This window comes from Oryza sativa, chromosome 2, assembly GCF_034140825.1.
Source record: "Oryza sativa Japonica Group chromosome 2, ASM3414082v1".
NCBI lineage: Eukaryota > Viridiplantae > Streptophyta > Magnoliopsida > Poales > Poaceae > Oryza > Oryza sativa.
Genome location: NC_089036.1, coordinates 20,359,556 through 20,381,996, shown reverse-complemented (window position 1 = coordinate 20,381,996; position 22,441 = coordinate 20,359,556). Strand labels below are relative to the sequence as shown.

The 22,441-nt window shown below is 42.5% G+C and overlaps 2 protein-coding genes across 2 annotated transcripts; both read right to left on the bottom strand.

Annotated features, from left to right (window-relative positions):
• Window positions 1-4,386: 4,386 nt before the first annotated feature.
• On the bottom strand, window positions 4,387-8,581 carry LOC9269716 (protein SMAX1-LIKE 3). Its single transcript, XM_015768976.3, has 3 exons — window positions 7,127-8,581; window positions 6,097-6,382; window positions 4,387-5,910 (listed from the first exon to the last, which is right to left on the bottom strand). Exons 1-3 carry the CDS (start codon window positions 8,380-8,382, stop codon window positions 4,699-4,701), a joined length of 2,754 nt encoding a protein of 917 aa, XP_015624462.1. The 5' UTR covers window positions 8,383-8,581; the 3' UTR covers window positions 4,387-4,698.
• Window positions 8,582-17,943: 9,362 nt separating this feature from the next.
• On the bottom strand, window positions 17,944-21,651 carry LOC4329578 (2-Cys peroxiredoxin BAS1, chloroplastic-like). The gene is made up of 7 exons (NM_001416654.1): window positions 21,360-21,651; window positions 21,198-21,272; window positions 20,982-21,063; window positions 20,799-20,878; window positions 19,347-19,472; window positions 19,112-19,225; window positions 17,944-18,295 (listed from the first exon to the last, which is right to left on the bottom strand). Exons 1-7 carry the CDS (start codon window positions 21,549-21,551, stop codon window positions 18,179-18,181), a joined length of 786 nt encoding a protein of 261 aa, NP_001403583.1. The 5' UTR covers window positions 21,552-21,651; the 3' UTR covers window positions 17,944-18,178.
• Between the last annotated feature and the right edge of the window lie 790 nt (window positions 21,652-22,441).

The window sequence follows — 22,441 nt, the reverse complement described above, 5'->3', positions numbered from 1 at the left end:
TCCGATGCATATAATGCACACAGTTCTAGTTTTTGGTTGGGTTGGCTCGATCGATGGCTTTATATGAAATAGCGGTTTTTGACCCTTCTTATGTCTATTCTATTTATTACGGAGAAAAGGTATGTTCATTATTCCCTTAATTCATGGCTCATTTAGAAATAACCAAATTCATGGGGGTGGTTCATGGTTGGAGTATTTCTTGACACCTACATGCATGCATTATCCATACAAAAGCTATATTACTATACACGTGCCTACGTATACACACTATAGTTTGCAAGCATTTGTATGTGAATATCATGGTTCCTAGCTAGCTATATATATAGCTAGCACAGTTAGGTGTCAGTGAAGATGCTTGTCATGATCACTAGGCAGCGAGAGATCCAAGAACTAGGCAAAGCCCTCACTTTGATGCTGCAGAAGTGCAGAGCAGAACGTATATATGCATGTATATTGCCATGCATATCGTCTCTGATGTGCATATGCAATGCATATATGCTTTAGCTTCTTCTTTCATATGATCCTCACATACACATGAAAAGAGGAGCAGATCAAAAGAGAAAAGAAGAGAGAGAGAGTTTCTCCTCGAAAGTCTCTAGCAAAAGCCTCTGAGCTGTGGAAACTTTGTCTCTCCATGACGCCTCGATATCTTTCATTCACAATTAGCTTGCTAGCTAGCTTTGTTCAAACATATCGATCTACCGATAAAGCTTAACTAATTAACTGATGAAATATAAGTATAATATCAGTTAGTTAATCACAAAGTAGGCGATCGATCACAAATTCATGTAATGAATGGGAAGGAATTATATATTCAGGGACACAAATTAAAACAATATCGTTACTACATCCGTTGTTTTTTACTTGATGTTTTGCATGTTGACAGTCTATTCAATGTATATGTATATGAATATAAAACCATATATTCAAATAAGTATATGAGAAAGGAGGTGGTGTATCTGAACAAATGGACTATACATCTTTTCTCTTACTACCTCCATATAAAAATGTAAGGCATGTTTTGTTTTGTTATAACAAGGCTTTAATTAACCAACAAGTAGTTGCTTTACTAATTAATATATTCCCTCAGTTTCATATTATAAGACTTTTTTATAGTATTTTTTTAAGTTTAACTAATTAACTTTGTACAATAATATAGCAACATTTGCATCACAAAACAAACACATTACCAAAATATATTTAATATTATATTTAATTAAACTAATTTGATATTGCTAAATTTTTTATGAACTTAGTGAACATAAATAAATTTGACTAAAAAAATCAAAACGACTTATAATATGAAACAAGAGTATCATTTATGTGATACAAAAGTGCAATCCGTACTTTTGAATATAAATCTAATAACATCAATTTTGTGTCATAAAAATATTCTAACAGAGCAATTGGTGGTCAAAATTTTGTGCTAAGGAAATAAAAAGTACCATATATTTTTTTACGGAGAATTATATTTTCAACATGGCACCAGTAGTGTGTTATATATTGAAAGAATATTAAATTAGTGCGGTTTTTCGGTTCACATTCTTTTGCTCCCATTCCTAACTTCCACGTATAAATTGAGCATATGTACCACAAGTGTACTAAAGGGAATTGAAGAGAGTCTCTTGAGGTGCTAAAAAGCGTTTGCAACATGCACTTTAGAAAAAGGAGAAAAGGGCAGGAGGACAGGAGTAGTAGTACACTATATATATACTACTTACAATCAAGACGCAAAATTCATCATCCATCTCGCAAAAAGATGTAGAATCCCTAGAGATGCCGATCAAAGTCCCATTCCAGGTTTGTCTCATGATCACAGATTGGAGGGGGCAGAAGGCCAGAGACGGCGGTTGAAGGCACATAATATATATATGCATGTCTGATGATAAAAGGAGCTAGATGCTGTTCAACGTTAGCCCATGCTAGCTATATCATGCATATGCATGGTTAGCTAGCTAGGACGGTTGCAAAGAAAGCAAACACACTCGTTCTAATAAGTATGCCATCTGTGCCTTTTTTTTTTAAAAAAAATATAAGTATATACCAATTGGTTTTGTTCTAAAAAATAATGGATGTCGTTTAAAGTTTCTAGGTTAATTAGCATGCATGCGTCCCCTTTGTGTTGTGTGCACGAGAATTTTCCTCAAAGATGTATTATTCACTCAATTTTTTTACAACTTTTTTTACAAGGATCACATTTTTTCCTAAGAGGCACAAATTGCCAAGAAACCATGATAACCGCGCTAGTGAAAACAAATTTGTTGGCCAATCTTCAAGGAATACTCGCCAAGTCTAGAGGGCAAAAGAAATTAATTCCATTTCATTTGCGGTTAACCATTGGGGAAAGCTTAATTGGTGGTCCGCTCTCGATACAGAAAACTATAGCCATTTCAAACTTTCCAGGATGACAAGAAATCAATACTTGTCGATTGAAACCACCAAAAATACACATTACCTTTGGGGGTGCTTTGAACCACTAATTCAATATCCATTACACACTCAAGGTAACATGTCATTGAGTGCGATAAGTCCTGTTGGAGGCGCCAACCACCAAGCAATTCGTCTTTTCATTGTCGGTTGGCACCGTCGAGCTTAACCTTTTTTGTGGTTTAGGCTAATATATTTGCGGTTCAAACCGCTGAGCTCCCCATAAAATTAATTGGTAACAACAAAATTTTGGATTCTGATAGTTAGTAGTAATGTATTTGCAACAACACTATTATGTTTCTTTACATGATCACCAAAGTTTCACCAGGTACGGATTAATTTCTTTCGTCTATAAATAACATAAGAAAAAAGGAGTGCAAAAATCACAGAGTACAATATTGTGTAAAAGTGAAAAGTGCTAGTATTAACGACAAGTTAGCAATTTACAACTGTCCTCTTTGCCAGACTAATTTTAGGGTTCATCTTCAGATGGAGGGAAATGATAGAAGATCTTTCTTTCCAAATGATCCTAAAGCAACAGACTTTAGGGTCCAAGAGGCATATATGCTTATATCTTCATTTTTTCTGTGTCTATGTTAAGCTTTTCACACACCTCACTACTTTCCAAACATGAGAATGTTGGGCTTGTGAAAACCTAAAGCAAAGGCAAGAGAATTGTAAAAGAAAAAAAAAGAAAAGCAAAAGGAAGCAGGGATCCCTTTTCTAAATCACATTCGTCTACCATTAAAAGAAGTGCCCTTTTGTTACATTTCTTAAGGGGGAGATTGTTCCTTTGCCTTCTAATATAAAGTGACTCCTCCTTTGCACAAGCTCTAAGTTTTGAATCCCTTGTGTGTTTTTGTACCCAGCAGTACGTACCACGTCATCTAGCTGGTTTATATATGTTCTTAATTATTTTCTCATGCATGATTTAAATTTGTATGATAGGAATATGGATAGGGTGCTATATACCTTTCATTTGTTGATCACCGGCATAGCTTTGGAGCTGGGCACAAAAGGCCCGGTGTGTCTGGTAGCTAGCACACACTCAACCTTATCTGATTCTAATTAACAAAGTGGTGCATGCAATTTCCTTTATGTGTAATCAAATGCTGCATTTAATTTCGTTATGCTCCTCAGAGATATGGTTAAAAGTTAACCGTCTTTAATAGTACTATCTAGACGCCGTTGTGTGATAGCCATATAGGGATTCGGTATATGATGTCTGAACACAACTCATGTGCAATGTGTGACATATATAACTAAAATTGTACACCCTCCATCCCATAATATAAGCATTTCTATATATGTCCAAATTCATATGTTATATATATTTTGAGACAGAGGTAGTGTGTGATACTATTATAAATGGTTCTTATTTTAAACCAGCTGCACTAATAAAAGGTTGAACATTGTTAAATTAAAAACCATATTTCTGATAATATTTTACCTTTGCCTCTCTTACAAAACTTGAATTTCGCGCTCATTGCTGTATAAATAGTCTTCTAGTTTCCATTTCTCCCTCCTCTTGTCAACTCGTGAAAAACAACACGACAGGCATTTTAGCACAAATTGCTAGCGATCAATTAAGGCGCGCCGTAGGCGATTTGAGAGTTTGCTCATCATGGTTGGAATGTTGGTGGCTTCGCATGGAGAAAATAAAATAAACCTAACTATACTTATATATAGTTATGTTCCTTGCTGGGATTTGTATTTTTTTTATCATGCATGAATCAGCTAGTCAAATTTGATCTATCATATATATTTTTGTGGATTAATATACGATATTGAAATTTTTGTTATCGAATACTTTCATAATTTTTTTGTCACCGTCTAGATTGCATATTTGCATGCAACAAATAACGCCACATGTCCTAAAGGCAAAACAATATGTACATACATGAAGGACAACAGTGAGATAGAGAAAAACTACCAAACCATATATAAATGAGTAATAAGTACCTTAAGATAATAATAATAATAATAATATTAAAATACCTTAATATATGTTGACCACAGCTAGAAATTTACAAGCTAGCTAGTATTTCCATCATATATAGATCAGTTCCATATATCCCATGCATCCAATCTCATGATCTCCAAAGATCGACAAAAAAAAACAAATATAAAGGAAAACTAACAATAATTAAACATGCCAACCAACAAAATAACATAAACAATTAATACACATCGACCAATTTCGATCGCCAGCATTAATATGATCAAGAACCCCCAAGAAAATTTCACCAAAGATTGGAATATTGATCACAATTATTCCCCAATTGATCTGAAGAACAGCACCCTGTCTACTGCCTTGAGCAGCAGCTGATGATGATGATGGCCTGCTTCTTCTTCTTCGCCGGTGCAACGCTCCTCCGCCGCCTCGTCGTCGTCGTCCATGCTCATGTTCAGATCAAAGCAAGACGGCGACGCCGCCGCCGCGACGGCTTCCTTGCCATGGTGATCATCACCATCCTGGTCGAGCTTCTCCACGCTGTACTCCGTCTTGGCCTTCTTCGCCGGCGTCGTCGAACTTGGGTTGAGGCTCTCGCAGCTGAGGACGACGATGGCGTCGCCGAGGAAGGCCTCCTCGCCGCCGCCGCCGCGGCTCCGCACCACGCCGCGCTCGATGGCGTCCCTGATGCCGTCGTGGCACCGCGCGTCGGCCCGGTCGACGCGCTCCATCAGAATGACGCGCCGCGGGTTGTCGCGCACGGCGTCGTAGAGCGCCTCGAGGTGGTCCTGGTCCCGCCCGCTCGTCGTCGTCGTCGTCGTCTCCGCCCATGGCCGCTTGCTCCGGTGCGGCTGCTCGGTGGAGCCCGACGACCGCGCCGGAGACGACGACGATGACGACGGCGGCGGCGACGCGTTGGCGGCGCCGCCGATGGACACGAAGCTCTTGGACGAGCCGAAGACGAGGCTCGCCAGCTCCCTCGCCACCCTCAACTTGCCATCCGCGTCGCCGCCGAGGAAGAGCATCCACGTGTGCTCCTTGGAGCTCGAGCAAGAGCTCGACCTCCTCGCCATGGCGGGCGCCGCCATGCCCGACCGGCACCGGAGCACCGTGCTGGCGATCTCCGGCACGATCACCTTCTGCCACGGCACCTCCTTCTCCAGCGCGCCGCAGAGCACCTTGAGGTTCTCGGCGCTCACCTCCTTGAACCTGGGCCGCCGCCACTCCACCTCCACGGAGCCATTGGAGGCGCTCGAGTCGTCGGACTTGATCACCACCTTGGCCGCCGCCGGCACAAGCCTACCAGCGCCGCCATCGCCGGCGATGTATGGATGCTTCGTCTCTTCGGCTTCGTCGTCGTCGTCGGCGACGAGCCATGGCTGGTACGGCTGGTGCAACCGGGTGTACTGCTCGTAGGACGAGACGGAGGAGCACGGCGACACCGCCGTGGACGAGATGTTCAGCGCCGTCCTGCGCGACGGCGAGCCGCCATGCGCCGACATCCATTTCTTCATATGAGCTGCAGGCTCCTGCTTAATTAATTAAGAGTGCAACAAAAACCTAATTAGTCAGTGGCCACTATACATGTACCGAACAATTCAACCCAAAAACCTAAGCTGATAAGAAAAGACGGAAAACTTCAACACACAACAGCAAATTAAATTCACTCGATCAAATTGGCAAATGTGAATTTGTGTGGGTATATATATTTTTACCTGATCGCGGCAATGGTGCAGCCATGGAGGGATGGTGGTGGTGGTCGTCGTCGCCGACGGCGGCATGAAGACGACTGACTGTGGCAGCAGTGCTTTCGTCGCGGCGGCGCAATCGCCGCCGCAGTAGGCGCCGGAGACGGCGGCGGCCATCACCGCCAGCTGCCCGGAGCTGCAGGCGCCACCTGCTGCAGCAGCGTCCAAAAGTGACAGGCAAGGCGACGGCGACGTCGATCCGTTCGCGCCTTTGGCTGACTGGTGATTGACTGCTGCTGCTGCCATTGCACCACTGCAAACAAACGCATGCAGGATATATATATAAGATGGTGATAAGATTCATCTGTCATGCACTGAAGATTCTACCCCACCATGAACATATATGTGTATTGATCATGCCTGCATATATATAGGTATGTACTCTTTGCTAGCTGATGAGTAGCTATACACATCTAATTTTGGGAACCTGTTTTAAATACTCGGGTGGACGTACACCCGTTTCTCGTATGTAACTAAATGGTTTGAAAAAAAATAAAAAAATTAACAAGTATGTAATATATCACTTCACAAACACGCAAGTTCAAATTTGACTTGTACAAGTTGTAACTTATGAAGTGGTAGTTACAGTTCTACACAATGCACACGCACTGATTAATTGTTTCAGTTAGGTGGTATAGATCCTTAATTGTAATCATGAATGTATATATATATAGTAGTGTTGAAGGAAAGATGTAGTAGTAGTACGTAGGAAATACTCAAAGATGCAAGCTAAAGGGATAATGTGAAGCTGATGACCTAGCTAGCTCATTCCCTGATGAAAAGCTTGGAAAGATGCGAGAGCTTTAGCTCTCATCACTCGTGGCAGGCAAGAAGAAAAAGGCGCCAATTGTACCATCTCAACCATCTCAAATAGATGAGAGTACATCGATCGTCGAACTGTGTTCGAACAGTCGCTGGCATTTCGTTTCAAATCCATGGTGATTAAAATGGATTATATCACCGCGCTTAACTGATTAGGGTTAGGTTAATTAATTACCTGTCGTCGTCGTCGGCGGCGGCGTCGGCGTCGGCGCAGGTGAGGCTGAGGGCGAGGCTGCCGGCGGGGACGGCGAGCGTGTGGAGGCCCCAGAGAGTCTCCAGCGAGGGGTGCCCCGTCCGGCACCGGATGTTCGTCTGGTACGTGCCGTGCCCGACGAGCCAAACGCCGCCGCCGCCGCCGCCGCCGCCGCACGCCAGGGCGCGCACCTCGGCGACGGCGTGCTCCACGGCGCAGTAGTAGTAGCCGCCGGCGCCTGCGCCGCAGGAGGATGGCGGCGGCCTCCTCCCGGCCCAGAACTCGGCCGCCCACGCGAGGTCCTCCACGACGAGCACCACCGCGCGGCCGCCGCCGCCCCTGACGGCGCACCGGAGCTCCGCCAGCCGCCGCTCCGCCTCCTCCCTCGGCGCGCCGCGGAACCGGGACACGGCGAGGGTGACCACCTGCGCCTGCGCGTGCTGCCTCGCCTCGCCGCGCCTGATCCTGTCCACGGCCGCCCGCGCCGCCGCCTCGGCCGCGGCGGCGCACTCGGCGACCACCATGACCCGCTTCTTGCTCCGCGTCGCCAGGCAGTCCAGGATGGCCGCGACGTCCTCCTCCCGCACCACCACCTGATCGATGCATCTACTAGGTTTCGCCTCTTGATGAGCCGCCGGCGGAGGCGAGCTGCTGCTAGGGTTAGGGTTTTGGGGCTTGGTGGTGGCGGCTTCCATGGAGGAAGAGACGGCTTGCTCGACGTTGGCCTTGACCTGGGTGCTGGAGAAGCCGGCCTCGCGCATGACGCGGCTGACGCTGGGGTCGTCGAGGATGGAGATGACGAGCTGCTCGAGCTCGATCTTGACGGCGAGCACCGGCTGCTGCTGCGTCTCGACGGAGCCCCGCCGCTGGTGCGCCTGGGCGCGCTTGAACGCGGCGACGAGCGCGTTCGACAGCGACGGCGGGTAGTAGACGCCGACGCCGTGGCCATGGCCGAGCAGCGGCGACGCCCCCGCCGACGCCGGGAGGCGGTTGAGGGCGACGTTGAAGCAGAGCTCGAGGGCCTTGCACTGCAGCGGGTGGGAGTGCGACCGGAGGCACGCCGCGCGGAGGAGCCCCGGCGCCGGCGCCGCCCCCGCCGCCTGCAGCATCGCGCTCGCCACGTGCAGCGGCGTCACCTGCGCGTTCCCGCGCCGCCGCGCCAGGCTCACCGCCTGCTTCACCACAGCCGCCGCCTCCGCCGTCAGCGCCTGCTGCACCGTGCACCCCCCAGCTCTCATCTCCAACGATGATGATCAAATCAACAACCTATCTTAAGATCTTTCTAGGATCGATCACAAGCTGATGATCACACTAGCTAGGTTTTGGAATCTTGGATTGGGTGATTAATTAGGTATAATAGCAACAGTGCAATTGATCTAGCTATAGGGAGAGAAGATGAGATGAGATGAAAGAATGAACAGGTGATGGAAATGAGGGGTCATGGGTTAGTGGGGGAGTCTGCTTCTGCTGCTGCTGCTTTATATGGTGTTTGGTGTGTGTCTCTAGCTAGCTGAGTGCTCATCTTTTTGCAGAGAGAGTGTGAGATGGTACAACACTGCTACTGGGTTGGGTTGGATGGATGGATTCTTGTGGTGTTTGGGTTTGTGCTTTTCTTGCAGGGGAGGGCTGAGTTGGGGTTTCAGAGAGGGAAGAGGGTTTCTTTCTTTGGTCCAAAGGGGATTTTGTGGTGTGGAAAAGAGGATTGCATGTGCTGACAAAGCAGCTACACAAAGCTACATCAGCTTTCTCTCCATCTCTCTCTGGATGGACACAAGCTAGACTACTGTAGCTGTCTTGATACTCCCTCAGTTCTTTTGTAAAAAAAAAAACTAACTTCTCATGACGAATCTAAACATAGAGTCTATATTTGATTCCTAGCTAGAAGTTGGTTTTTTCTGAGATGGATGAAGTAAATCATTCATGCCCTGTTTAGTTCCCAAAACAAAAATTTTCACCATATCATATCGAATATTTGGACACATGCATGGAGTATTAAATGCAGACAAAAAAATAAAAACAATTACACAGTTCGTCGGGAAATTGTGAGATGAATCTTTTAAGCCTAATTGTGCCATGATTTGACAATGTGGTGCTACAGTAAACATTTGGTAATAATGGATTAATTAGGCTTAATAAATTTGTCTCGTAGTTTTTGGCAGAATATATAATTTATTTTATTATTAGACAACGTTTAATACTTCAAATGTCTATCCGTATATCCGATGCGACACCCTAAAACAAAAATTTTTGGTAACTAAACCGGGCCTCGGTTGATAGCAGAGCACCTAGGTGTATTGGTGGAGTACTAGCTATAGTAGTACTAGATGGCTAGCTGGTTTAGCATATGGATGGGCTAGTGCACAGTGTCTGTAACTAGATTGTTTGTTTGTTTTCTTGTCATGCATGCATGCAAAGCAGACTTGCAATGACTGTGATAAGCTAGAACTAGCTGCCTGCATTGCATTGCATGTATCTGCATCTAAAGAATAGAACTCATATATAGTACTAAAAACCTTATCTGCAGGGATCATTTTGATACTACCATTTGTGTGAATGCATGCATCAAAGTGAGTAAACTCAACCTCCTAAAATTTAGAACCTGATCTGGTAAAGATTTAGGGTGTCTCCAAATTATGACTTGATCTATCATTGGTGCAGTAGAGCTGATCATAGACTGCATTATTTTTATGCAAGCGAGATTGTGCATATATTGATGGATCATTTGTGCTTTTTGCCGAGCATTTTTTTTTTTGCCAAATCTGGCAGGGTGCATTGCCGCAGGTAGAGGGGGAATACGAGGGATGGGATGCCTGCGCCAGGGAGCAGAGATTCCATTTGCTAGCTACTTCTGCTTTTTTACTAAAGATTTTATTTCCAGTGCCTTTAATTTGATTTGATTTTTTTCATACAGTTTATTCATGGATGAAGAAGATGGTTAGTGGACAAGACGGAAAGCCCGCACGTTGCTGCAGAAAAATTGAGCGATAAAACGACTCCACGATCGAAGAGAGTTAGAAAGATAATATCGTCGTATATCAAGCTTCCCAAGGCTAGAAGTAATTAAGATGACGTAAGATTTGCTAAAAAAGAGGTAATTGGGAGAGCAATTGTAAAAATGCATCATATTAACTACTAATGGAGAGCACTTAAATTAGTACATAGGATTTAGGAAAAAAAAAGGTAGGCAAATTATACCTGTCTTATCGTGTCATCTATGGAACAAAGAGGCAAAGGCTCCTAGCCCTTATGATCACAATGAGTTTCTTTATAAACTCGACTCCAAGTTCCACCACAACTACTCCTAGCTAACAATAGACTAAAATTCACAGCATGCATGGTGTACATATATCTGAGAGATTCTACTGACACTTTATTTGCCTTGGGATCATAACAAACGGACCCATCATGTTAGTTAGGGCATGTTTAGATCCATTTGGAATGGCAAATGGCAAATGGCAAAAGTTTTGGTGGCAAAAGTTTTGGCATTGCAAAAGTACTAGTTGGTGTTTAGATGCATGTTAAAGTTTTGCCATTCTAGCACTAAAGTGAGAGAGAGAAAGAGAGAGGGAGTGGTCCCAAAGCACTTTTTGGTACAATTTGCTACTATGGACTAGCAAATGCCAAATGCCAAATTGCCAACTTTTGCTACTAGTGTTTAGATCCAAAATGGCAAAAGGTGCAACAAAATGGTAAAACTTTTGCTATTTTGGAGAATCTAAACAGGGCCTTAGCTTTAATTTGTTCTACTAGCTATGGTTAGTACTAGCAAGGAGAATGGATAATGTCTAATATTGCTAACTTTAGTAAGGCCCCACAGCTTTTTCTTGCAAGATGCAACTCCAGCAAAAGTATTGGTCCTTCTCCTTTCATCTTATAAACATGGGTACCCTATAAACATATATAATTACAATCACAATTATGATATCTAACTACTTCCTCAGATTCTAAATGTAGGTCATTTCATCCTTCTCAACTCTTTCATAAATATAAGTTGCTTTAGACTTTCTATATATGCACTTTTATTTATCCAAAAAAATATATCTTAGTTCTTGCTAAGTAATGCCCTACCCCTCATAAAGAAATGTGTCTCAACTTTTATGTAGTACTTTCTCTATCTATTTTTGATAGTTATATTTTTAAATCTGAAAAATTTATTTTTGATAGACATATTTCAATACAACAACCTATTCTCTTAATGACCTTCTCGGATTTAATGCGTAACTCTCCATTCCTCCACACAAGATTGGCTACATGGGCATCGAGAAATATAAATATTAATGAATCGCGTGTTTATGAGGAATGGCTAGTAGCATGTTTAAATGGATAATAAGTAGAATTACCTATCCTTTGGTGGGTGTGCCAAAATAAAATATGACTATCAAAAGTAGATGGAGGGAGTATAAATGAGTGGTAACAAATTCATTTGACCTGCTACGTGCCTTATACTAGCTTCTTTGTGCACAAATCTAAAACGACGACTTATGTTTATTTGGCACGGCTCAGGATTCAATATTTGTTAGAGCTAGATATCCCTAGCTAGCTCTAGAAATCTATGGTATCTGGAGCTATTAATTTACATTGATAATATTGTGATGAATATCGTTTTATTCCTATTTCAATTGAAATATAAATTTTAAAACCGTTATAATTTAACTTAGAAACTCCAAATTCAGCGTGGATATAGGACTTGGAGCTATACCAAATAGGGCCTTTATATTTCAGTAATGCTCTTCACAAATTCACGGTTTAGCTAGTAAATTATTTAAACGCGTACTGATCTTCTTTTACTAGTGACTGATAAACAACGAGGCTGAAATGAAATGCTCGTTCCTTCTTGCAACAAGAAGGGGAGCAACACGCATACATCATGAGATCATCAGCATGACACATGCGTATACATATATAGTATTATGTATATGTACTAGGTATGTAGTATTATATGGGCATAAACCAATAATTAGCATGCAATAGGGAAACGGCCGGGAATCCCCAGAGCAGGTAGCAATGATGGTGATGCAACATTTGATACTTTATGTGATCGACGATCTGATCGATGGATCTGATGTGGCCTCTCATCTTTTGAGAGAGAGGGAACTTGGGCCCTGCCTCTGCAGGCAGATCGATCGACTGATCGATCGATGGATCAATAACGATCGAGAGGAGAAGACGATGATCTGCAGCTGCAGGCATATGTATGTATACGCATATTGCATGTCATTTCTTTTTTCGCCAGGTTATTGCATGTAATATCTACTGCGTACTCTCTTCATCCAAAAAGAATACTCCTTTTATTCTATGTTAAGTGTAGTTGTGAGTTGTTATGACCAACGTTTAACCATCCGTCTTATTTAAAAAATTTATAAAAAAAATTAAAAGAAGTAAGTCACGCATAAAGTACTATTTATGTTTTATCATCTAGTCAATAAAAATACTAATCATAAAAAAAATTAAAATAAAACGGACGATCAAACATTGGACATAGAAACCCACAATCACTATATTTAAAATAGAACGGAGGGAGTAACTGTTAGAAACGAATCTGGATAAATATATGTTCAAGTTGGTTTTTTCTAAGACGAGATGTACATAGTTTGTGCATATGGAGTATATCAATCGGGAATTGTGTTCGTACGGCCTCTTCCTGTCTGGACTGTGTTCAAAGGTATCAGCAGGAAAAGTGTCGACACTGAACGCACTGCGTAGATATGTCATGCACTGACGAATGAATGCATGCATGCAAGATTTCAGTTTATGTTCTATGTGACGTACCATGCATGAACTAACATCTCTCTCACAGGCCATAACACTGTATATTCATGGCCGTTTAATTAAAAAAAAGCCCAAAGGTTGGAGCTTTCTATATTTCTGTTCCCTCAAAAGCAATTTATATACTTTACGAAATATGATAGTACTTTTATATGGCCAACATTCTATATATACAATGCCATATATATAGGGATGGAAAAATAAAAATTCACATATATATATATATATATATATATATATATATATATATATATATATATATATATATATATATATATATATATATATATATATATATATATATATATATATATATATATATATATATATATATATATATATATATATATATATATATATATATATATATATATATATATATATATATATATATATATATATATATATATATATATATATATATATATATATGGTTGTCACAATTTCTAGTTCATTGACAAAGAATTACATTTCATTACTTTGCATAAATTTCCATGGCTATTAGTACTGAAAAATGAATGGAGAACTGCTTCGTCTTTTGATGGAGATCATTGTTTATATATATTAGTGAGATCATTGATGTGCTGGGTAGATTGGTAGGAACAATTAACAGTAAGGTTAAAAGCCAAAGCAATGCATGAAAGTGCGGTTAAGCGCCATTGACTGGGTCATAATTGCGTACATTTGCATATCAAAAGTCGTGCTTCAACGTTGTTCTTTGTAGAGATATGACCAGAGAGATGGGAAAAAGACTAAAAGATCAAACACTAATGATCATAAGTTGCTCAATTTTTGTCAGGCCCTTGCACCTTCCAAGAAATCTATCTTCATTTCTCAATGATAAATTCTCATTATATTTGTGCGCAATCCATGATACACATCAACATAAAAAACAGTAGTGCAAAACATAGAATATTTGAATGTTTGCATGCAGACTCAAAAGTATGAGCAAAATTTTGTCATGATCATCTAACCATCTCTAGTGAGCTTTTTGATATATGCTTTCTTTATAGGATTCTGAGTAAGCTGTCTATACATAAATTACTACAATGCAAGATGATCTTTCTCACCGTATGATCTTTTCAAGCTAATCCCAGGTCACAGTCAAGAAAAGCTTTTGTGACCATATGGGGCCCAGAGGACAGCAAAAGGACAAGCCCTAATGATAGCAAAGGCAGTGGTATTCTGCAAAGGCAAAGAGGGAAAACTACAAAAGGAGAGCTCTTCATGTAAAAGTACACACAGCATCATCTAAGCTGCTTGGCAAATTAGAAAAGCAAAGAGAAACAAAGTGGGGAAGAAAAAGGATACAAACCATATGAAAGGGGAAAAGGAACACAAAAGACAGTAATTAAAACCATATAAGCAAGGCACTAATCTCTCTAGCTCTATCCAGCTTTAGTTCTTTTAGCCCTTAATTAGTCTTTGCTTAACTAGTTATCTGTTGCAAGCAAAGCATGCATGCATGACACAGGAAGGAACAGCACAGTACATGCAACAGGTTAGCCTGTCGAGAGATCAGATTAAACTAATTAAAACAAATACTATCAATTAGCTAGGCCAGCCCTGTCATCTGTTTCAGGAACCGATCCTTTTCAAAGCTGTAATACAGAGGGAAGAAGGACGCTAAAAAGCACTTATGTGGCATTATCCGGCTAAAAGCATCCACATTTTACTACTATACACAATGTTTAGTGATGCTCTTTCCTTCACAAATAGTATAAAGGACTTTCATCCTCTCCATTTGTTCACAAATATAAGTACTTAGAGTACTACTTGTTCTATCGATGATCGATCACCTTCTATTCAAATTTCTTCTCGTCTTACTCTAAACTACCCTTCGGTCTCCAACCACTTCTTATATATGATGAGAGATATCATTGTCTTATTTTGTTAATCTTTTATCTTTTTAAAAGTGTCAAAAATCTCTTATAATTGTCACGAAGCGAGTACCTGTGGCCTACGGCCTGACCTGACCCAACCTGACTCCGGTGAGAGGAGCATGCAGCACTAGAATGAACAGTACGTTCAAGCAGCTAGCAGAGCAGCAGCAATGGAAAAGAAAAGTGCATGTCAAATCATTCCTCCTTCAATTCCTTAAGCTGAATGCATATGCACATGCAGGCATGCAGGCATGCAGGGTGATTTGTCAGTGAGTTACGCATGTACAGGAATATGCAGAGATGCGTGCAGAATTGCGGATGGATGCAGATGGGAGATGTCATGTTTGTGTTTGTGTTTCTGTGTGTCCTATCACTTCTGCTCGTTCTAGTGGTTGCTGCTAATTGGGCGCATGTATGCATGCTTGGATTGTGTATTTGTGTTGTGTTGTGTTAGATCAGGAACAGTAAAGTGTTAGTACTGTTGGTAGCTAGGAAGAATGTATACAGGAATAGGGAGGCAATGAGAAATTAGCTTGGAAAGAATGGCCGGTCATCGCTAACTTCGTCTGGTTGTTGCTGTGCAATCGGCTATTCTTCTACTGTCTTTTTTGCCTTTTTGCAGCTGTGAGAGATCTCAGGTAGATCGAAATATTCCTGACCCGCGTCGGCTTGTTCAAACGGCAGCATGCATGTATCATGTATGGATGGTTAATTGGTTTCTTTCCTCCTTTTAATCTATCTATGGGCGCCGGGATCACTACAGGATATGATGTTTTTTTTAAGAAAAGGTAAAAAGTTAATCCTTCTTATAAAGTGCAGATGTAAAATGATTTTTTTTAAAAAAAAGATGCAAAATTAATGATGTACTACCTATGTCTCAAAATATAAGAAGATTTAGGATGCAAGTAGAAAATTTTGGTGGAATGTTGTGATTTGTTGAGAAGAGAATGTAGGTTAGAGAAGTTATTATATTTTGAAAAATAAATTGTAAAAACCAGAAGTTGTTATATTTTGAGGTGGATTAAGTACTTTTTTTTCAACTAGCAATTGTTTTCTAAGATGGCAGATAAATTTTAAGCATAAGTTGTACTACATCTATATCCTCTACTTTATAGACATACAAATAAATTAAAATTTGCTAAAATCCAATTGGTTAGATTAAAAAGTTTTTTACACGTATGTCGCCGACTTGCAACAAAGTTGTCTCATGAGGATCTTCCCATCGCCGTGTCCCCTTCCTCCTGCGTCTCTAATGTCCTTATCACTGGCGAATTGGGGGAGAAAGGGAATACGTCTTTTGTTTTAGTTAAGTATGTATTTAAGGTATCCTTCTAATAATTTTTTAGAGGTTTAGATTTATTAGTTCGTATAAAATTTTTCCGCTTTGGTCAATAATGGAGTTATTAGGTTTGTATATGGAATCCATCTATCATTTTGTACGCGGCTACTCCTTCGTTACGTCCTTATCAAGGGGGAATTTAACTATTTACCACTATTAGGTTGACAATTATCTAAATGCCCCTCTTAAGTTTGCATATATATTTTTTTTGCCTTCTTAAAAGATGCTTTCTTAACTATTTGCCACTTTATCCATGTGGCATGCTAGCGTGGCAACGCAGTATAGTAGAAAGTGGATGTGTGACCCACTAGTCAGCCACCTCTTCCTTTTCTCCCCTTCTTCTCTCCTTCTTGCCCAACCACCACCGTCTCTGAGGACGACATCATCGGCATCGGTGCTGAGGAGACAGCGGCCGCCATGGGACACCGCCGCCGTCATCCATCCATGGGACAGCGGCCGCTCCGGAGTTTTGGCGGCCATGGCGAGGCCGAGGCTGCGCCGGTAGGCTTCCTCACCAGCGAAGCAGTGGCCTTGGCGTGGCGGAGCTCAAGCGCCTCGCTGCGGTGCGGACTTGCTCCGCGACCTCAACACCGCCATGACCGCCATGGGGGGTGCCGCCGCCGTCATCCACCACCACCAGCACCACCACCTGCCGCTCTGGAGCTCGCGGCGGCCATGGCGAGGCCGAGGCTGCGCCAGCAAGCTTCCTCACCGGCGAAGTAGCGCCGCAACGCGACCTTGGCGTGGCGGAGCTCGAGTGCCTCCGCTACAGTGCGGACCCGCCGCCGCCATCATCCACCACCACCACCTGCCGCTCCCGGCCTTCGACGCCAATACCGGCGGGCACAGCCACTACGCACCGCTACTGGTCCTGCCGGCACCTCCTCCGCCGCCGCCGCCGGCTGCTACTTCCACTCGTCCTCCTCTGCGACCACAAAGTGGTGTCGCCGGAGCTGTAGCTCTCCCCTCCCCTCACCGGAATTGGAGAGAGAGCAGGAGAGAACGTTGCCACGCTGGCATGCCACGTGAGCAAAAGTGGTGAATAGTTAAGACATCAATATATGCAAAACTAAGAGGGGCATTTGGATAATTGCTAAACCAATTAGTGGCAAATAGTCAAATTCCCGCCCTATCGAGGGCTTGTTTGCTGGTTCATCGATTATCTAATTGGTTATGTTGCTTTAGGATCCTGTGATCAATTAATTCTGTGATGCCGGCTTGATAATTTGTCAGAGTGAATTTGGTGCGGGCGATGCTTGTTATTGTGATGTGTCATAGTTGGTTAGTTCTTTTTTCTTAAACAAAGTACAAACGCATTCGTTCACAACGCACGCATACTCTCCCATATCAACACACACGCATATCTTATCCCTATAAACACTTTTGAAAGATTGGATCAACATATCTTAAGATTGACAAAGACATCATAAACACCTCGTGGTCGATAAATGTCCCCTACCATTTAAAAAATAATTAGCCATACATGTGTTAAGCACCATGTAGGGCAAAACCATCTTAAAAGAATGCTCGTGGAGCCGATTTACACCGCTTTTCAAAGACGAGGGTTTTCGAAGAGGGGGGCATAATACCCGGTTTTATGGTTGAGGGAGGCAATTCAATCAGGAGCAAGATACAAAACTTGACATGGGCTTCTTACTCTTGGGCCTTCCCTCCCATTTTCTTCCATGTCTTCCGGCCGGAGTTAATACGGGCTGAACCAATACGGCCCTTCATCTGCACAAGATGTGGCCGCAGCTCGAACACGAAGTCCCGAACAAACCAGTCTGACCGAATGAAAAACAAAACCGTGCGAGCAATCCAACCCAAAACAGAAGCGATCTTGAAACGCACTAACATGTATACATGTATAACACGACCAAAACAAAGCCTTATTTGTTAGGGAACAAAGTAACAGCTGGTGGCGAACAAGTAACAAAATCCGATCAGACGAGCACACGGTACTACACTTTGGAGACGAAACGCAATGGCTCTCGCGAAAGCAAAAAAACTCCCTACATCCATCACCAGGCATATGCATATGTGTGCTTAGATGGCCGCGAAGTACTCCTTGCTTCCCTTGGGGTCAGGCTTCATCGACTTGTCACCGGGCTTCCATCCGGCCGGGCACACCTCGTCCGGGTTGTCCTGGACGTACTGCAACGCCTGCAGAGTAGAAGCACAGCAAATGTGTGGTCATGTCAGCTAACAGTTGTGATCAGTGAACCACCGGGTTAACTGAAGAAACCCATACTGGAAAACACACATGAACTGGTCCCCCCTATATGCAGGATGGACCAGGATTGGCCCACCGCCCACCTAGCAACTTCCACCCCCAAAAACCACAAGGTCGCCCTGACAGCTTGGCCCACCTAGCAACTTCCACCCCCCAAAAACCACAAGGTCGCCCTGACAGCTTGGCCCGATTAAGCCAGCCTGATAACTTCATGTTGAGCTATGCCCAGGATGAGCCTAAGCAGATCCTAGATGCACTTTTCTGAGCCTTTGTTTTTTTTTCCTTCAGGTTCGTCAGGTAAATATTGTGGGTCCTTGATGGGTCTACAGTACTCTTACAATATGTGCAGAAAGTAATGTATACTCTAGACTCGATGCCTACATGTAGAACAATGTAGACGTTCATCTTAGCAAATAGAAGTACAAAGAAAGGTGTTCAGTTCACTGGTTGAAAGGTGGTTGCATAATCTAACGAAGTGCATATAAAGTTTCTAAAACACAGAGCACTACTTTGCTCTACATCAAAACGCACCAGAACCATTTTATGGTGCATGAGTTGTGCTTCAAGATAACCATCTTTGCAAAATGACGTGTTTATCACGCACTACGGGTGCTCAACAAATGTGCTCTGTTTCTGGGCTAAAATTCCAAAATTAGCAACTAGTCATTTATTATTTTATTTCCTAGAGGCCATAGACCCATAGAGAGGCCCTACTCAAAAAGCAGCAATTTGATGTAATGCCATACCTGAAGGGTCCTCATGGTCTCATCTACACTGCGTCCAATGGCAAGGTTGTTAATGGTAGAGTGCTGAATCACTCCCTCCTTGTCAATGATGAAAAGTCCTCTCAGAGCAATTCCCTGAAAGATTAACGTTCAGATTTAGAAAACATAACAAGCAGCTAACAGATCCTGAAAAGTGCACCAGTTGATAGCAAAGAATCTAAAGCAAGAATGCTATGGTTGGATGGAATATGGATACCTGGTCAGGGATCAAGACACCAAAGGACTTCGAAATTGATTTAGTAACATCTGAAATCAATGGGTATTTCAGATCACCAAGCCCACCAGATTTCCTGTCTGTCTGCACCCATGCAAGATGGGAGAACTACAACCAAAGAATTATTTCACATGTCAGATCACCAAAAATGATGGAAAAATACCACTAAGGTTATTGCTATAATGGAACTACAGAAAATAAATCAAATACTCCCTCTGATTCAGAAAGAGGGGAATCAATTCTTACTTACCGTAGTTTTCAAGGTGTCACTTTGACCATAATATTTACTATAGTGTATTAGCATGAGATTTAAAAGATGCCTTTTATGATAAATATGCCCCCATAATTGTATTGTGATGAATATGGAACAAAAGTGGAACGTCTTTTGTATCAAAGGGATTGACATATCATAACTGTACAAAGCAATAAAGTAAGACGTAAATGCTCTGCTCCACTAACAAAGTAGGTCATACAACATGACAACCATGTGATCTAGAATAAATAAGTATGTTGTAACACTTAAGGCGTCATAATAAGATACAAAAGGAAAGATCTTAGGGACAAACTGCTGCTATAAAATTGATTTTACGGTTAATCAATACATTAACCAGGCATGCATTTTAATGGGAAGAACAAAGCATGTGTGACCCTATCCCATCGTCCACATATTTTTAGTCACACCATCACTCCCAATACGAGAATAGTTAGAAAAAGATATTCAGAAAATGGTGAATTTAGCTAAAGAATTGCATGCGACTACACTGAGCCCACAACTATGTTCTGTAAACCATTTCTCCTCGAAAAAAAACAGCATCCAAATATGCAAAGCTTCCAAAGATTTCTTTTAGAACTTGGAAGTGCTAAAATTGCACTCATAAGGACAGTAGTTATGCTCCAAAGGTCACATAGCATGTGAATTTGCAGAATATTATATACAACCGATTGATCTAGCCACATGTATCTATCTATAGAGAGAGGGAGACACTAATTTATGTTATGAACTATTATGTACTAGCTTAATCAAACTTGCATGGCCAAGTGCATGCTAAAACTAAAAGAACTCCACATAGAACCACCTCTTGAGTTGGCAGGATCTTCTAAGGTTTTGTGAATGTGGCTTGGCTTTTTGTGGATTGATGTTTGATTGCAACTTATGGTAATTCTTTTTTTTCAAATCCATTGCAATGCACGGTTATTTTGCTACCACCACCTCTTGAGTTGGTGGGACCTTTTAAACAACGAGTAGATATTTGCGTATGTGGCTTTTAATAATGTTATGTATGTGGATGATATTTTTTTTGCAAAATATATATGGTTTCTACTAGGAATTACACAAAACTATTCAAGTTTAAAATTTATTTGAGCTCAATCGCAGTGCACGGGACATTGGGTAGTATTGATGAAAGCATGGAGTACGAGGGCGCTACAACATACCACACTGTCAATTGAAACACCGAGGATCTCAGTGTTCAACTTCTCGAACTCATCGTATCTGTCACTGAAAGCGGTAATCTCTGCAAACATCAGGAATGCATTAATCGGCGCACCAGAGCAAACTTCACTGGCACTCACGATGAGCATCGATTGGGGCCCTTAACGCGAACATTCCGTGCTCACCGGTCGGGCAGACGAAGGTGAAGTCCAACGGGTAGAAGAAGAGAATGACGTACTTCTTCCCGATGTAGTCGGACAGCTTCACCTGCAATCACAGAGGAGCGGTGGCAACCAACCAACCACAGGAGCAATAATCAGAGCTCGGAGCATACACAACCACCAGCTACCAGGAAATTTTCTGTATCTGAGAAGTGAGATATGAGCCGATGAGACGCATACGTTGATGAACTCCTGGTCGAAGACTGCCTCCGCATCGAAGTCGGGCGCCTTGTTCCCGACCAGCGGCGCATCGTCCTAACACGGCAAGAGCAGAAGTAAGCAAGCAGGAGAACCGAACCAACGGAGAGCAATCAAATACAGGTAAAGATTGACGGGGCTCACCACACCGCCGGCGCGGGCGACGAAGCTGCTGGCCCGGGCGGATCTGGATGAGGAGGCGGAGAGGCGGAGGGGCCTGGCGGCGGGAGCGCGGGGGAGGGAGAGGGAGTGCGGCGCGGCGGGGGGGATGCCGGCGAGGGGCTTGGCGGAGGAGGAGGAGACGGCGGTGGCGAGGGAGGAGCAGCAGGCGGCCATGGCCGCAGAGCGGAGTGGATGAGGAGGGGATTGGGTTGGATTGGGTGCGAGAGGGGTTTGGGAGCTTGGGTGCCTCCTGCCACTGTGGGATCGTGCTTTTAAATAGGGACGTGGCACCGCCGCTGCACACCACAGCGCACACGGCACACGATCTCCACACTTTCTGGGCCTCCAATCTCGATCCGCATCTGTGCCGCACGCGCCAAGCACTCGACCCCATCGGTAAGAGCAAGGTTTGGAATATTTATAATAGCCTCTCCAATAGTTTCTTCAAGCCAAATCTATTATATCTATAAAGTAATAGAAAAACAAGCCTCCACGTTCGCTCTCACGGTTTAAAAATTCTCACATTAATTAAAAAAATAAGAAAAAAGAAAAATAGAACTAGATTAGGATTAGTTAAAAACTGAAGAAAGAAAAAAAAAGACATATTAAGAAACTTGAATTGGACAATCGGTAAAAAAAAAAAAGGAAAACCTAATCTTTCCTTTTCCTTTTAGAAAAAAAATCACGTTTTATGTGTGCAATGTCCGATTGGACAATGCAGAAGAATCTCTTGCAAGAAAAAAATTACCTAAACTTGGCTACAGTAACCGTGTACAGCACAAATCACAAGCGTGCATGTATGTGACAGGTACTATCCAATATTGGCTAACTGTTTATCTCTATTCTCTCCGTTGCAACAAATCGAATCTCTGATGACGGGTTCAGATGTGCAGACTCCTGATGTATTTATCCATCTATCTATATTATCTTAATGTAGTAGGAAAAAAGGCCACCATGTTAGCTCTCACTTCCTAGAAACTCCCATAATATAATCCATAATAATTAGAGAAAAAAAAAAGGAGTCCAAACAGAAACACGTGGTCAACAATTCAATATATCTGAAA

What these genes read in the sequence shown, in the direction of transcription:
- LOC4329578 (NM_001416654.1), bottom strand. Translation starts at nt 21,551, where the DNA reads ATGGCCGCCTGCTGCTCCTCCCTCGCCACCGCCGTCTCCTCCTCCTCC. An exon ending in CACCTTCGTCTGCCCGACCG is followed by an intron (nt 20,879 to 20,981) that starts GTGAGCACGGAA and finishes TGATGTTTGCAG; the next exon opens with AGATTACCGCTTTCAGTGAC. An exon ending in GTGTTTCAATTGACAGTGTG is followed by an intron (nt 19,473 to 20,798) that starts GTATGTTGTAGC and finishes CTTTGGTTGTAG; the next exon opens with TTCTCCCATCTTGCATGGGT.
- LOC9269716 (XM_015768976.3), bottom strand. Translation starts at nt 8,382, where the DNA reads ATGAGAGCTGGGGGGTGCACGGTGCAGCAGGCGCTGACGGCGGAGGCG. An exon ending in GCCGCCGACGACGACGACAG is followed by an intron (nt 6,383 to 7,126) that starts GTAATTAATTAA and finishes GTTTGTTTGCAG; the next exon opens with TGGTGCAATGGCAGCAGCAG. An exon ending in TGCACCATTGCCGCGATCAG is followed by an intron (nt 5,911 to 6,096) that starts GTAAAAATATAT and finishes TTAATTAAGCAG; the next exon opens with GAGCCTGCAGCTCATATGAA.